The 16034-nt window shown below is 43.1% G+C and overlaps 1 protein-coding gene across 8 annotated transcripts; it reads right to left on the bottom strand.

Annotated features, from left to right (window-relative positions):
* Window positions 1-1094: 1094 nt before the first annotated feature.
* On the bottom strand, window positions 1095-7181 carry LOC136501739 (NEDD8-specific protease 1-like). Of its 8 annotated transcripts, XR_010770360.1 has the most exons (6): window positions 6886-7181; window positions 3646-4584; window positions 2806-3039; window positions 2008-2302; window positions 1376-1767; window positions 1095-1251 (listed from the first exon to the last, which is right to left on the bottom strand). XR_010770360.1 is itself a non-coding variant. In XM_066497266.1 (2 exons), the coding sequence occupies exon 2, from the start codon at window positions 4522-4524 to the stop codon at window positions 3760-3762; it is 765 nt and encodes a 254-aa protein (XP_066353363.1). In that variant the 5' UTR covers window positions 4525-4584; window positions 6886-7181; the 3' UTR covers window positions 3106-3759. The 8 variants fall into 8 exon arrangements, 1 of the variants encoding a protein (XP_066353363.1); XR_010770359.1 differs by having other exon boundaries at window positions 1376-2302; XR_010770361.1 differs by lacking the exon at window positions 1376-1767.
* Window positions 7182-16034: the final 8853 nt, after the last annotated feature.

The following is a 16034-nucleotide window of genomic DNA, read 5'->3' as shown; positions in this document are numbered from 1 at the left end:
TGCAGCTCCATTATTCATCAATGACACGACGGAACCGCCGTACTGCTAATTACAAGTATGGTACGCACTCTTGTGTTGCACCGTGTCAAAACTCTCTTAACTGATGAGCACTCCCTCCTCCCCTCCCACTAGATCCATTATTCATCACAGAAAAATACAGAGAAGAAACACTAGCAACTGAATTGAAAGGGCATATTCAGCAGCACACTAGTGGGCATCGGATGCAGGTTGATTCATATATGTATATATGGACAACAGCTACTCTGCTTTTTGCCACTCTATGGTGCCTCCTGATTTACTGGAACAAGAACATACCTTTTTCTAGCAACCAGCAAGCTTACTATCGTTTCCAAATTTGTTCAAGAATTTCTCAAAAAAAAATATATATTCAGGAAAATGCTACTGCCTCCAGATGCTGCAACAAAAGTATCTGACCTCCCGATTGTCTTCGTTTCTACTCTTGCATCGTATCGTCAATACCATGCATGTCGCACATCACAACCTCTGTGCTTGTCGACGACAATGGCTTCCTGGGGGAACAAGGCTTGCCTGGCTTCAGGTGGTTGTGTTCACCACTGTACACAATCTCAGCAATTTGGCCATCTACTGTCGTCTCCACCTTCCTCTTCACAGGGCAGCTAGGGTGAGTGCACTTGTAGTAGCTCCGTGGGAACTCGCTGCCTTTCACTTTCTTTTGCCCATATTTCCTCCAGTTATACCCATCAAGCGACAAACGACTGCGCACACCATTCCGCCCTGGCAGCTTGGCATGCTGTTACATGGTCACAGCACGTGAAATGCTCTGCATTGACTTCCACCTCCTCAGATATGGCATCCGACCCGGCATCCTGCGAGTTAGTTTAGCACATCTGAAACAAGATTTCATGATGATACCCTGGATAGTTCAATAATCCGAATATACGACACACAAATACTTGAATTTAGAAGGCTCCAATTCACAAAAAGAAATTGTCGTTATCAAAATACATGAAGCGTCTTTCCAATGCAGAGAACCAGTGTGAGACTTACTATTGTTGCTGCTATCTGTGTTGGAAGATCACCCAGTAGCGATGCCAACCTGAGTGGCTTTTGGTCCTGATTAGCTCAGTCTCCTCTGGGATGGTAATTGTTGGGGAACAACTGGCGTTGAAGTCTTGCAGAACCTTTGGGAAGGGCCTGAACCTGGAGAAAGGCCTGGAGGCCACAGGCTTCAGAACAACAACCTTCTCATGAGGTTGCATCTTCCCTGACCTGAAAACACGGGACAATTCTGTAATCATAGCAGTAGCTCATTTGCTTGTTTGTAGGGGGGAGAAAGAAAAAGAAAACAAATGCACAAGGGATTTATGGAACTTAGAGAGTAGTAGACCAATACTTCATATACAAACTGAACTATTTTGTAGTGCAGCTTGCAAACTCCCACAATAAATCAACCAAATCATAGTAATCCGAGGAAGGGCATTCACATAGGCAACGAACTGAGCAAGTAAAGAGAGTAATGGAAGAACAGGAGGGTTCGCATAGGCGGTCACCTTCGTCCTCCACTCTGTTGCAGCTGTATATACTGGTGGAAGCAATGCAATTGCAAAGGCAACAAGGTTGTTGAGCAGAGGAAAAAGAGGAAGGTAATTAGGGCACATGCATGTAAGACTGTTAGGTATGGGCACAAAGCAGGGGAGTAGATATATTCCGATGGTCAGCATTTAGTGCTGGATCAGACTCTAAACCCATCCTCCTCCTGCTGTCCATCCTTGTTTGAGACAAACTCTGACCAACACAACAAATTTAGATGACCAAAGCATGCAGTGGAAAACTAAAACTTTTATGCTAGAGCATATTGACTATATTTGGGGGTTAATAACAAAAACATTTATTAATAAAGTATGCAAAGCTACTTGCTCGAGGACAGTGAAAACCCAAGCTGAAAAAGAAAATCAAATTTCTTATATGCAGTGAACTAAAGTTCATAAGCAGACAGCAGCACAGATGCAGCTCATAGCCTCATACCCTTAAGCTTCATATTTCAGGTAACCTTCAAGGAGATATAAAAGCATTAAGCACTCCTGCTCCCTTAAGCTTCACTTTTGTTAGAAAAGTCTATCAGTTTATTCCTCCAGATGTCATTGGGCCAATTTACAAATGAATCGGGGAAACATTAGTAAATGTTGATTTCTGCAATGCACAAACAAAATGTCAGGAACAGTCACCACTTACCAGGTTACACTGAAGGATAAACTTTTCTTCATGTGACTTAGTTGCACCCACTTCAAGTATTTGCATGCAAGTGCTGTTAATAACCTACCTGCAAGCAACAGAAACTCCAGAATGTAAAACCATTCCATGCTATGTGCAGCTTGCAAAACACGTGGCTAAACTTAGAACTAATGTAAAACCATTCCATGCTATGTGCAGCTTGCAAAACATGGCTAAACTTAGTGCTAAAGATCATTTCATGCTAGCACAGCAACCTTAAGATTTAAAATATCTATGATAGGACTTAAAGCTTCAAATCTAAAGACTCACGCTTGTCATCAATCAGAGAAAGGGAATTTCTATCTTTCATATTTAGTCCTAAATTGCTTGCTAACAAATATGTGTAACCTTTATCCTTCTGAAATATTTGAGAACAGTAATATAAAGGTTTTTTATGTCAGTATATGAGAGAAATGAAGGTGCATATGCGTAGCAGCATTGGAGACAAGCTTTTATTCCTTTTGTTTTGATGGGGGCATCAGAGACAAGGCTTAGCTTGAGTAACAGACAGATTTGAAACAACTGATTAGCCAGCACATTTAAAGGGCAAACCTGAAGGTGAAGCATGCAGTTGCTTAACTCAGTTATTGCAGCTACCTCATAGCAGGATTCCCACAATCGTCATTCTGTAGCACCCAATCCTCCTCTTCAATAGATTCAAAGACACTTGCTCACAGCTGGGACTAGTCATGCAGCCAGAAACATCGTGACGAAGCTAGTCAAAGTATGTGGATTTGATGGACACAAAGCAAGGGATATTACATATCTGCCTTCTGCATTGTGAGCCTGTTTCAGTTCAACAAAGAGCATGGGTTTGGATTATCTACCATCATAAGCCTGTTTCAGTTCAATAAAGAGCACGGGTTTGGATTATCTACCATCATGCAGCACTTTGCAGTTCAAATCTGACTATCACATTGAAAAGATAAAAACATGCAGTTTAAAATATTACAAACACATTTGATAATAAACCATGCCAGCTGTGGTTCTAGAGCTGCTGAGATAAGAAAAATAGCAGAAAAGCATAAAGTACAAATTGAACATAATAGATCTCAAGTAAAACAGGTTCAAGATTCCCTAGTTCAACACCATCTGTTTCCTGGATGATGTACTAGAAACTTGCATGTTTTGCAACATAATATCATATTGAGTGAAACGTTTGAGTAAGAGGGACATGTGAAAGTACATGTAATTTAGCTCTCGAATTCTAAAATTCCAGTGAAGAAGTTTCAAGAAATCACACATGAACTGCTCGACCAACCATTTTTCTCTCTTATCAAGCTCTCAAGTGTCATCCAAATTCCAAACACACAAAGAAATACATGTATATGCAGTGCCCTAGTAACCAAACGCCAAATGTATAGAACTTCAGCACCAATCCAGCCAAAACACCTGTAATGTAGTTCTCAAATCCTGAACTGAATTCCAGTGAGCAAAGACCTTGATTAAGATCAAGAAGAGGCACCAGATTTGAGAAATCTCTACCAGCAACTAATCTACTGCCTATCATTGTAATGACCCTGGGTCACTGTCGCCCTTGGATGTGGAATTGGCCTTGGCCTTCTCCTGGATGAGAGTGTTGATTAGCTGCAGCAAGTCTGCCCTCATGGCCTTGACGCTGTGGGCGTCCACCTCCCTCCTCACCGCCTGGAACCAATCGCCTTCCCGGTGATCGTGGCCATTGTTCCACCAGGCGCACAGAGCCCTGGCGATGGCCATGACATAGACACCGCAGTCATAGCCATTGGTCTGCCTCGGGGTGGGCCCCTCAATGAGCGGAACAGTGTCCCTCTTGGAATCGCTGCCTGACAGCAGGGGGCGGAGTGCGTCGGCGAGGCGGGCAGCGACGGGGAGGTTGGGCGCGCCAGGGAGGCTGTCGTGGTGGACAAAGCGGGGCGCGGAGGGGCTAGTGGCATTGTTAAGGATGAGGAGGGTCCAGTGGGAACCACCCTCAGCGATGGAGGCATCAGGGTTGTCGTTGACAGGGAGCAGCACGAGGCGGCGGGAAGCGAGACGGAGCGGGTCAGCGACGGCGGCGACAGCGGCCGAGTCAGGGAGGTTGGAGAGGAGGTAGGGGATGGAGGGCGGGAGCAAAAGGAGGTCGTCGTCGTCCTGGAGGCTGGCAGAGAGGTGTGCGAAGTAGAAGGCGATGATGCGGTCGTTGATGAAGCACGGCCCACGAAGGATTGCAAGGTCGGAGCGGATGAGCACCACGTCACCGTGGGTGAGCACCCGCTCCTCTCCCTCCTTGGAGTTGGAACCAGAGCCCATCGCCGTCGCCGCCACCACCGCTTGCTGGCTGCTTGTGCTGGACGCGCGGACCGCAGTAGCCTGTGCATTCGCAAATTAGTTCTTGAGAAAATATACAAATCGCTCCAAGGGCCAAGAGTCTTGTAAATAAATAATTTCTGAATAGGTAGGGCTGAAAATGGAACGGACTTACATCAACAGCGTGGTGCACGTAGTCATGCACCGTTTGGAGTGTTATTAGTGGGTAATAATCGGTGAGACACACGGCACAGCACCTATTGACTCATCAATACAGTGATGAGGAACACAGCTTTGTGCTAATTTGCATTGTCATCAGCATTATGCCATGTGTTACTAAAAATTGCCAATACGGATTTAATGTAACTGTACAGCTCTGGTGTCACAGCTATATATGCCTACCAATTCCCTCAATAATAATTCCAACGAGGACTATGTTTCATTACCAAAGTTCCACCTCATACATGGTTACCCTTTTCTGCATAAATTTGTTTTAATGATAGAATCATAGCATAGCTTTATCCTAGTAGACTTATATATGTCTACCTTACCCATATTATCACAAGCCTTCTGATTAATTGCTTACATATGTTGGCCCGCTCGAAGCCAATCCAAAATTTCCATGGGGCGTAGCTTAGTTGGACATTAAGGAACATAGCTAACCTCTATTATATACCAATATATATGGTAGATACGAGTCTATTGTAGGGGAGATTTCTGTTTTTGTGGTGTGCTGGCACCTGGAAATCTAACGTATGGTGTACACAAAGATGACTATTACTTTGGAAATCAGCAGAAAAATGGTGATCTAGAGGAAACATATATGAGTTGGAGTTGGAAATTGAAATCTATATCTATATCTATATAACCTATATAGATGGAACCCACTAAGGGTCATTTACTTCTATTTCTCTGCAACCACGTTGATCCACGTCATCTCTTTTATTTTTCACCACTGGATCATGAGCTTGAAGGGCGGGCCTGGTGCAAGCGGTAGAGTCTTACCGCCTGTGACCGGAAGGTCCCGGGTTCGAGTCGCGGTATCCTCGCATTGCACAGACGAGGGTAAGGCTTGCCACTAACACCCTTCCCCAGACCCCGCACAGAGTGGGAGCTCTCTGCACTGGATACGCCCTTTATTGGATCATGAGCTTCCAACATATCTGTCCATCCAAATGGTAGGCAGCCAACCATCACCCAATACAGGCGATGGTTCACTTCTGCTGGCCGTTACTATACTTAATTTCTCTCATTAACCTTTTGTGCGTGCCATATGACTCTTTGTTTCATCTCCCAACAGGTAGTGCATGCTGCCCATAATTTTAATAACAGATCAGGCCATAAGACCTGAGATGTAAAATGTGCATGCGTTCCTTCCTCCAACAGGTAGTGCCACTCTACTCGCCTCACACAGAATTGAGAATAGTTCCCACTCTGACCCATCAACGTCTCGCTTTAGCGCTTAACTACCGTTACCATTTATCCACTTGCTCACCTGTTCTTTCAATTAATCATGCAAGATAATCAGCAGCCAACGCAAGCATGGGCTCCTCCAAAACTGTAACTGGCGGAACGTGGAGGATGGCATTGAGTAGCCAAAACGGTGGGAGAAGTGGCTGGTCATATAAATTGTGCAGCTTCAACAACACTAGCCCACGCACGCTCTTTCCTTTCCCGCCACTGGAAGCATGCTGATACTGCAGGCGGTGATTCTCTGAAAGCAAATACCGTGCTCCTGTATGCACTAGACACTGATGCCCACATCTACTAGGCAAGTTCTTTGTCACTCTCCCCTCATCTATAAATGGTTCCCTTAAATTGTGTGCAGGATTTCAATCAGAGTTTCTTCAACTTGCTAAAATCAGCTTCAAGTAATGAAGTAAACCAATCATAGTGGGTTTCTCTTTGAAGTAGAAATGATGCAAAAATTTATCTATTTGGCATATATTAATCAGTCAATGAAGAAGATGCATCAACGATTTCTGCAACTGGCCTGATATAGTTCTGAGTGCGTGTAATGGGTAATTATCTTAGATGTAGTGCCTAATATAGTTTGAGTGTCTGTAATAGCTAATTATATTTCGATGTCACTTCAGCCAATGTATATTTGAAACATTAGCGATGTGCATGGCTACCCACTATTTCTAACTATAAAAACACAACGCTTCAACATCACAAAACCTAAATGATCGTACGGTGCTATATATTTGCTTTTTTCCAACGTAATATAAAATTTCTCTGCATATTCCGCAGCAACACGCGGAGAATTGACCTAGTATTAGAGTATTATTAGAGACTAATACTACTACTACAATTGGAACTGAAAACTGAAGTATGCGAGTAGCAGAGACTAGAGAGAAAGACCTCGAATTGGAGCTGGAGCAGCCTACCAGACCGAATCTCCTGGATCCTAATACTGAGACCGGACCGGCGGAAGCCCGGCACCCGGACGGCGCAAGGCAGCCGGGCCCGAGGCTGTTCGTTCCTCACGCCAAAGCCCAACCGCGCGAGCGGTGGTGCCGCCGGCCTTGCCCCTTGCCCGGCCGGCTCTCAATCCGCCCGAGGCCCCACGAGCGCTTGATCTGGCGAGCTCAACCAGGGCGGGCGGATCCGAGCGATGCGGCACTCCGGAGGTCAGCGCCTGGACGAACTGAGTCAACGAGCGCAAGGCTCGTTCAGTAGTTCCGCTGGTGTCGTCGGCGTGTTCTAGTTGGGTACTTGGGCCTTGATGTTCCTGGGCCAGATTACTGGGCTACTTGGGTTCCTGGACCACAATTAGGCCGTGGTAGGGCTCTGCTCGCTTAAACTTATCAGCCGTTTCAGCGAAATAACAATATTTTTCTCTCACAATAAATTAACATCAGCATCAACCGTTTTTACAGCCCTAGGCTTATGTCCACGGCCACTGCAGGAACACAGCACACACCATCACCACCCACCGAAAATCATACTCCAATAACATCACGCGGATGACAAAGCCGTCAAAATTCAGTAATGTTGTTATATTTGAGTTCTTGGTTATGTTGTTTAGCCCCTCAAAAAATCTAGAAAAAAATATATCAATCCATGGTTTAGAAAGTATTATTTTTTCATGTAATTTACAAACATATGTACTCAAGTGAAATCCAAGGTTTCTTAACAAAACAACACATGCTCAAGACAAAGTCTTAATTTAAAGTTAAATTTTTAAAAAAATTAAAAAAAAGCTCAGTATGTATACAAGTGAAACCATCGGTGGCTTTGGTCTCTATATGCAAGGTCATCCTTTAGACGTTCTGAATGCTTTTAAATTTGATTTCGAACTAAAACTTAATTTTGAGCATAGATTTGGATTTCACTGGAGCACATATATTGAGAAAATTACAAAAAAAAAATATTACCTTTTTGCCATGAATTTATATGTTTTTTCTCGGATTTTTGAGACTATTGGGGCAAGACAATTTACTGAAAATCCAAATAAAGCATTATGGGAAGATTTTTAATTGCAAAACTACAAAATCTATTATGCCAAATTAAAGAAAAATATCTAGTGCTTGACTTTTTTATGTACTCGAAAAATTACAGAGTTTTTAGAGGTCTTTAGGTCCTTCATTTGATTGCCATGAGTAAGTGCATAATCAATCAAGATAACGCAGCAGTTTGCTGAATTAGCTTCAAATGTCTCATTATGATCAATCATATATTTACATTGTATGATACATATGATTGCCATTCACAGATAACAAAAGGTATAATAATATGTTTACAGTTCCCATAACACAGTAATGAAGAAGTAGAGATTGGGACAAGGATATAAATACCTACAAAGTGGACGTTACCTTCTGCTTCAGAGCATAACGTTCCTCTCCAGCCTGACAAGCGAGCCCACTGCTCATCAGCTAGGTAGAATTTTCAGGACAAAAATATGTTGAAATAACAAAGGAAATCTCTCACCATGCAGGTCCTTGAGCTCGGAATCTTGGTGCATTCAGTGATAATTGGGGTGTCCTTAGGTGCATCTGTAAGGTCATCCACCATTAGGCCTCTTGTTGGTGCCCTTAGCTTCCATCAATTCTTTGAAGGCATTGGTTTGGGTAGTTCCATTGTGCAGGTATATGCTTGGAGCCTTGGACCATAACCTACAATACCTGAATGGCTGAATTATCACAATCTCATTGAAAAAACTAACCATTCTCTATGCTTCTACTTGACTAAAATAATGAGAAGCTACAGCTTTTATGGAAAAGACATTCTTATAACTCAGCATGTCAGAAAATTTATACCAAGTGCCCTTTTGGCAGAATGGGAGGATAAACAAGAGGGAAGGAAAAAAAAGAGATGTACAAAGTTGAAATGGGACACTCTTGGACAGCAACATGACACACTACAAGTACAAACTATTGCAAATCAATTTTTATAGTAATAATAAAAAGCACATAATGTATCCCAACACTGATTAACAACCAATTATTGCAGACACATGTTAGTATGTTACGGAAACAAAATCAAATAAATCTCAAACTTTTTTGAGCGAGAAAAAAAAACTTTTACCAATTACTCCATGCAAGAAGCAAACCCTAGTAACGAAATGTTAGCATTTATTCAATAAAGAAAATAAATGGACACGAAGAAGAAAGAATTAACCTCATATTGTGCTTCATATCAACAAAAAAGCTAACATCCTCTTGGCTCCCATTCCTCCCTGCAGGCAAATTTCAAGTTGAGGGCTACCGTCATGATGGCAAGTTTTTTTCTCCCTGACTGCACCCATTGGTATTGCATTAGGGATTGCAATTTCATCTAGCTACAATGGCCATAGCACTACAGTTTCATCGTTGAAGGAGTGTTCAACTCAGCCTCGGCAAGAATTTTGATCTACATGTCATGTCTTTTTTTTTCTCGAATACGTAAAATATTTGCGTATCATTGTAATTAAGAAGAAGAGTTTAATTATACAAACGACGCGCTTCAGACGAGCGCCCTCAAAGGTCTTACAGCCATATGCCGGACCATCCTAGCAAACAACTCCAAGCTTCGATATATGGGATCTTCTGGCCACAGATTTCAATAACCCCAAACTACAAACGAATACAAAGCTTCAGCTGATGACATATCTTGCACTTTTCTTAGGTGCAGGGATGATATCCATGCTTGCTATATGGGATCTTCGGACCATCAGAGGATGGCTAGAGTTGAAGACATAATTTTATTTGTCCAAGAGTTCTCCATTTTCTCAAATAAGATGTGCTTGGTGAAGGGCTCATCATATTAATCCACAAGTTCTGCATTCCCCATACAATATAGCTTTAGATGGTCCTTTTGTACTTCAGGATGTGAGACTACATGATTCGTCATTCGTTAGCATAGTCCTATACCCTAAACCTATGTTAGTCATTAACTGTGGTCCTGTCCTGAACTTTCAGTCGTAAAGACAGACTTGAGCCCATTCTATCATACAATCAACCAATCTGTATCTTTAGCTTATCTAAATAACCAGAAGAAACATATGACCAGAGAGATACAAAGTACAAAGGTCATGGATATATGCAGGAAAATCAACAGTAGTACACTCTTGTGAGAAAGACACGTTTAAAAAATACTGACTGAAATGCTACTAGAAGTAATCCACCTTTGTCCTATGTTGAGAGAAATCCTCATAGAAGATTGACATCCTTTAGAAAGAATGCCAAATTAACCAAAAAATAGGCTTTAAGAGTTTAGATGTCCTTCGTAAATTTTAGGGATGTATACATATACTTAGTTGTGATAAGCTTCTTGGACAGGAGGTTCTTTGCTTATGTCCATCTTCTAAAGTCTTCAGTCTTTCCCTTACTCTCCTGTATATGTGCCCATTTAGGCTATTGAACAGAATAATGCAGCATTTTCAACAAAATCACATCTATCCTATAATAAAGTTTACATGTTGCATAAAGGTTGCTATAGGTCAAAAAAAAAAAGATGCAGCAGCAATTGACGATCATACCAACTTCCACATGTAATTGGTTGCATTGAATTAACAAGTTGGACCAGAGCTAACAAAGGAGAAAAAATTGTTAGCTCTGTGCCATCGAGTACCTGAAGAAGAGCTATCAGACAAGGACGTGTCCAGCGCGAAGATGCTGCTCGAGAAACTAGACCGTGACAGGCTGCTGTGCAACCTGTTCAGCAGGAAGTAGTAGCTTGTGACAGGGGTGATCTGGTCGCTTGCCGATGGAAGGAAAAGGAAGAAGCATGAGGCACACGAGAAGTTCAGCCATGCATATCCTGAACTCCACCAGGAGTTCCGACATGTCTTTGAAAACATTGCAGCAGATCAAGATAGGATATCTAAAAGGCGGACCCAGTGCAGAGAGCTCCCGCTCTGTGCGGAGTCTGGGGAAGGGTGTAAGTGGCAAGCCTTACCCTCGCCTGTGCAATGCGAGAAGACCACGACTCGAACCCGGGACCTTCCGGTCACAGGCGGCTACCGCTTGCAACAGGCCCGCCCTACCAAGATAGGATGTCTGATGAAAAGAAAAATCTGGTGTATGAGATGAAGGCCTCCGCGTGGTACCAGGTAACGTATCACCCAGAATGGATCAGATTCTCAAGGGAAAAGGAGCCGCATGGTGAGGAAAGGCCAGCAAGACTCAGCTTCCCCTGGATCGTCATGGATTACTTTGGCGTGTATAAAGATGAGGCGCCGTGGACAAGCAAAGCATTTTACTTGAAGTGCGCTTCATTGTTGAAGCAAGACCACTCTGCCACTTCGCTCTCCCATTCATCCCAGGAATTCTTTTACGATTATAGATAGTAGCTCACCTTAAAAGACTTCTCTATTATTATTCTAAATTAGCTCCAATTACTCATTCCTGTACCTGCATTATATTCATCCAGTACAACTGCTTTGTGGCTGAATCATTGAGCTGAGTGAATCTAATGCTAACAGTTAATATGAATTCCAGCTATCTACTTAATGTCTACGTATGCAGATAATGTTCTCATAATCCTGTTATCGAAAACTTCAGAAACTTGTGCAGTAGACATGCTCAGGCACCCTTTGTCGACCAGATATTTCCCTAGAGTGTGTTATTGTCTGCCTAATGGAGCCTAATGGAATTCAGAGGTGCCTAGTAAAGTTACTATCTGATGCAACTGAACACTACCGTTTATATAGATACACAATGTTTTAATTATTACACTTTACCACAATGTTACAATGTTTATTAGTATCAAATATACCTGCAAGGTTTACATTCTGGTTGCCGCCGCTACATCAGAAGGCGCAACAAGTCCACTGCTCTGGTTGGCGATGCAGCAGCGATGGCAACAGGCCAACAGCTTCTTCAAGTGGATCACGTTCTGGTTTGTCAGCAGCGACGGCAACAACTTCTTCAAGTGGATAGCGTTCTGGTTTGGCAGCGGCATGAGTGCTAATGTCGGGAGGGTCGAGAGCAGTTTGGAACCCAGGACGCCGGTGAAGGGGAAGAAGAGCAGCACTGCCATGGCGACACCGAACACAAAGTAGCACAAATCAACATCCTGTGATGGGGTTGGAACCAGGCTGTTCAATTCTTACTAATTTTGTTTTTTATTATTTTGTTGTTTTTGCTTTTGGATGGGTTACAGTAGTTCCTGAGTTTGAATGCTCTATTGTGTTGCTGTCATCTTGACTTTCTGTTCATATGGTGGAATTATGTGACTGAACTGTATGAAGCAACCTAAAATCACCAACTGCTGACAGTCAGAAGGCACAAACAGAGTAACAGACCAACACAAACAATGAAAATCGATGTCTGAATGATGATAAATCCAGTTCAGGAAAAAGAATGACTTCATTGAATTCCGATTACATTAAGGTGACCATAGGAAATATCACACAACTTACAGGCAAAGCATCAGACTAAAGTCAGCAAGCTATGCTCACTCAATTATTATTTTTTGACGGCAAAGTACTGTGGAGGAGATCCCCACAGTGAGATTTTAATATTAATTTTAAGGAAAGAACGTACTTACATACAATGGATTAACTAAAAACATCTAACCATACACAGAAAGATGACCTCAAGTCATTCTTAAAACGAACATACTGCAATAAACATTGATTTTTAAAATTAGCTAGCCAGGCAGTCGGACTCGGTTGTCGCCTTAGAAAGACCTTGTCATTCCGCATCTTCCACAAATCCCATGCCGCAATCAACGTAGCTTCTGTGAAGAAGGGTAGGTTGTGAGCCAAACTTTCCTACACCAATCTATCCAAGAGCTGCAATGATCCATCCCAAGCGAAGTTGATAGTAGCCCAGTATTCCTGTGCAAAAGGACAGTCAAAAAATGAATGTTCGATGGTCTCCTCTTCCCCATCATCACACATGACGCAGAAGATGCCTTCTCCTCAACATCGACTTGGTGTTCAAACGGTCCACTAGAATTAGCCAAGCAAAGAACTTGATGCACGGGGTGCATTTGGATTTTCAGACCGCCTTGAAGATTGGATGGGCTTGCACATTGCTGAAAATGTGGGAGTAAAAGTGTCTCAAAGTGTACTTGTTACCCCAGATGGGCACCCACTGATCGATAGCAGTGTCATCATATGGGATCAACTGCAGACGGGCTTGCAGATCCTCAAACTCCTGAAAGCTTGCTACGATAGTGGGAGAAAAAAATAGACTATCAAGATCCTCGGCCTGCAAGGCTTCCATCACTGAAATGGCACCGTTCGTTGCGAAGGAGACCAATCTTGGATAGTCTTGGGACAACATTGATTCAGACCACAGATCCTCCCATAAACAAGCTGATGAGCCGTCCCCTAGTTCACACTTAGCAATTCTTCTGAAGATGACGCTGAGGCGCAACACATCCTTCCACCAAAAGGAGCCCATTTCCCTTGCAGCATGGGGCACTTTGGCGTCATAATATTTGCTCCAAACAAGTCGTACCCATGGGATATCCTCCTTATTGTAAAACTTGTTCAACTGTTTTAGGAGAAGAGCGTCATTCTGTAATCGAAGGTTAATCACACCCAAACCTCCCTTCTCTTTGGGCTTCATCACAGTTGGCCATGCCACAAGGTTTTCACCTTTCTTCTCAAGGTCATTGCCTCTCCAGAGGCACTGTTTCCTTGCCCCCATCAATGTTGTCAATGACTCCCTTCGTAACTTGATGGTACACATAGCATACGTGGTGATAGGAGTTATTGCAGAGTTGACCATTTCCAGTCTGCCGGAGTATGAGAGCCAAGTCGAGCACGCAGATAATCTCCTTTCAACTCTGTCCATCATCAGAGTGAAATCCTCAATGCAGAGGCTTGGTCGTACCCATGGGTAAACCCAAGTAAGTGAAAGGCATGGTGCCTATGTCACAGCCAAAAGTACTTGCAAGGTGTGCCATTCGTTCATTGGAGACATTGATGGGGTACATATGAGACTTACTATAGTTAACTTTGAGCCCTGTCGACTCTGCAAAACTGTGCAACAGTGCTTTGAGAAAGACCAACTGCCTGGTGTCCGCTTGGAGAAGCATAAGTGTGTCGTCCGCGTACTGAATTACAGGGAAGTCACCAGTCGGCTGTGGGATAGGCAATCGAAGAAGATTCATGGTAGAGGCTCGGGTGACTAGAATCTGTAAAAGCTCCGCAACAAGCATGAATAGGAGAGGAGACAGAGGATCACCTTGGCGTACTCCTCTTTTGCATTTGAAAAACTTGCTAGGTACCCCATTCAGGAGGATAGCAGAGGATCCAGATGAAAGGATGGTCTGTATCCAGAGCAACCATCTATCTGGGAAGCCCGTGTGAGTCATGATCTGGATGATTGTTGAGTGCTCAATCGTGTCAAACGCCTTCTCGAAATCTAGTTTTAGAATAATAATTTTTTTCATGAGTAGTGGCACTGGTGTATATACTCATAGCTCCAAGCCAGACAATCTTGTATCGTGTGCGATCTGATGAACCCATATTGGTTCCGATGGACAATCTTCAGAATAACAGTCTGCAATCTATCCGCTAAAATTTTGGTGATGACTTTGAGAGTAATATTCATAAGTGAAATGGGATGGAAATCACTGACAGTCTCGGTTACAATTGCTGATTAACAGTTTTAGGTTAGAGAGATGCCTGCTCCAATCCTTTAATCTGGCTCTCAGTGCTTTGAACTTTGCCAAAATATTTCGGGCACTATCAGTCATTGTAGATATAGAATTCCAGCAATAAGATACTGTGTCTAGGAAATCATCTTGTTCTGCCCAAAAATTTTCAAAATGAAATAGACATGCCTTGGGTATTTTGGTACTGATCACCACCTTGCACGGTATATGATCCGACGTAATCTTAGCTAGAGGAAGACCTTCAGTGTTAGGGAAGTCCAGGGTCCAATTGATGGACGTGAAGAACCAGTCAAGCTTCTCCAGTAATGGGTCCGTTTGCATGTTACTCCAGGTGTAGGCGCGCCCTTTCAACGGCAATTCAACTAACCCCAAGTGACCAATTGCCTCATTAAAAGTAATAGTATCAGCATGATTACCACCAGGCCTGTTTCAGTTGCTTAGCGATCTGTAGAAATTAAAGTCGCCCAAAAAAATCCAATTCTCTAAATCACTGATATCATGATCTCGAAACCAGCTAACAAAATCTGAGCGTGCAGGGTTATCACATGGACCATAAACGGTTGTTAGCTTCCAGGTTTGACTGTCATGTACTGAGCTGAAAAATACTGTGATGCCGAAACTTCTTTTATCAACAACTAGTCCTGAAAAGATAGCACTATTCCAAAGAACCAGTATCCCTCCAAAAGCACCTACTGAAGGGATGAAATCAAATCTGTCGAAACGGCACAGAGCAAATTTTCTAATGAAACCGATATCAAAGGTTTCTTTCTTTGTTTCCTAAGGACAAATAACTGAGCTAGCGCTTTCTTCAATTTTGTCACGAACCACATCCCATTTCTTAGATGCATTGATGCCATGTATATTCCAACACGGGATGTTCCAATTGCGAGTATTCATCGGATAACAAGATGAAAAAGAGGAACAGGACCTGTTATGGCAAGCATAAACAGGAATCGGTTTAGAACGCTAAAACTTCCAGATAAGCCACCACATTCACCGGCATCTTTGACAACACCGCGGATTATATCATGCTGCAAATTCATCATGGATAACCGGTTCAGGGCCGGGCTCTTGCATGAGCGCGTCTTCAGATAACTCCGCAGGAGCTACTCCACAATCAATGCCCCATCCTTGTAGTATTGCAATTGGAACCGGGCCTACTTCTCCAGTAGACTCATCGATCAGGACTACACCACATGTCTTCCTCTTCTTCGATGGGTTCTTCTCCAGCTTGACCTCATGGAATCCATCCGTGGCACGATTGACCCTCAGACTGCGCCTGACAGAGCTCTCAACCATCGGGGTGACTGAACTACTAGAAGATGCAGGAAGAGACATGTTTGCTTTCTTGCACTCCCGACGCTTCTCCTGAATTGCTCCACATGGCGGGCTGGGCTGCATCTGTCCCATTTGAAATTCAAAATTGTCTGGGCCAGAAGTTGTTGGGCTTTGCT

The sequence above is a fragment of the Miscanthus floridulus genome, chromosome 13 (assembly GCF_019320115.1).
Source record: "Miscanthus floridulus cultivar M001 chromosome 13, ASM1932011v1, whole genome shotgun sequence".
Lineage (NCBI taxonomy): Eukaryota > Viridiplantae > Streptophyta > Magnoliopsida > Poales > Poaceae > Miscanthus > Miscanthus floridulus.
This window is presented reverse-complemented; position numbering and strand designations above follow the sequence as displayed.

Bases quoted from the DNA above. Each gene is read 5' to 3' on its own strand.
- LOC136501739 (XM_066497266.1), bottom strand. From the start codon at position 4,524: ATGGGCTCTGGTTCCAACTCCAAGGAGGGAGAGGAGCGGGTGCTCACC.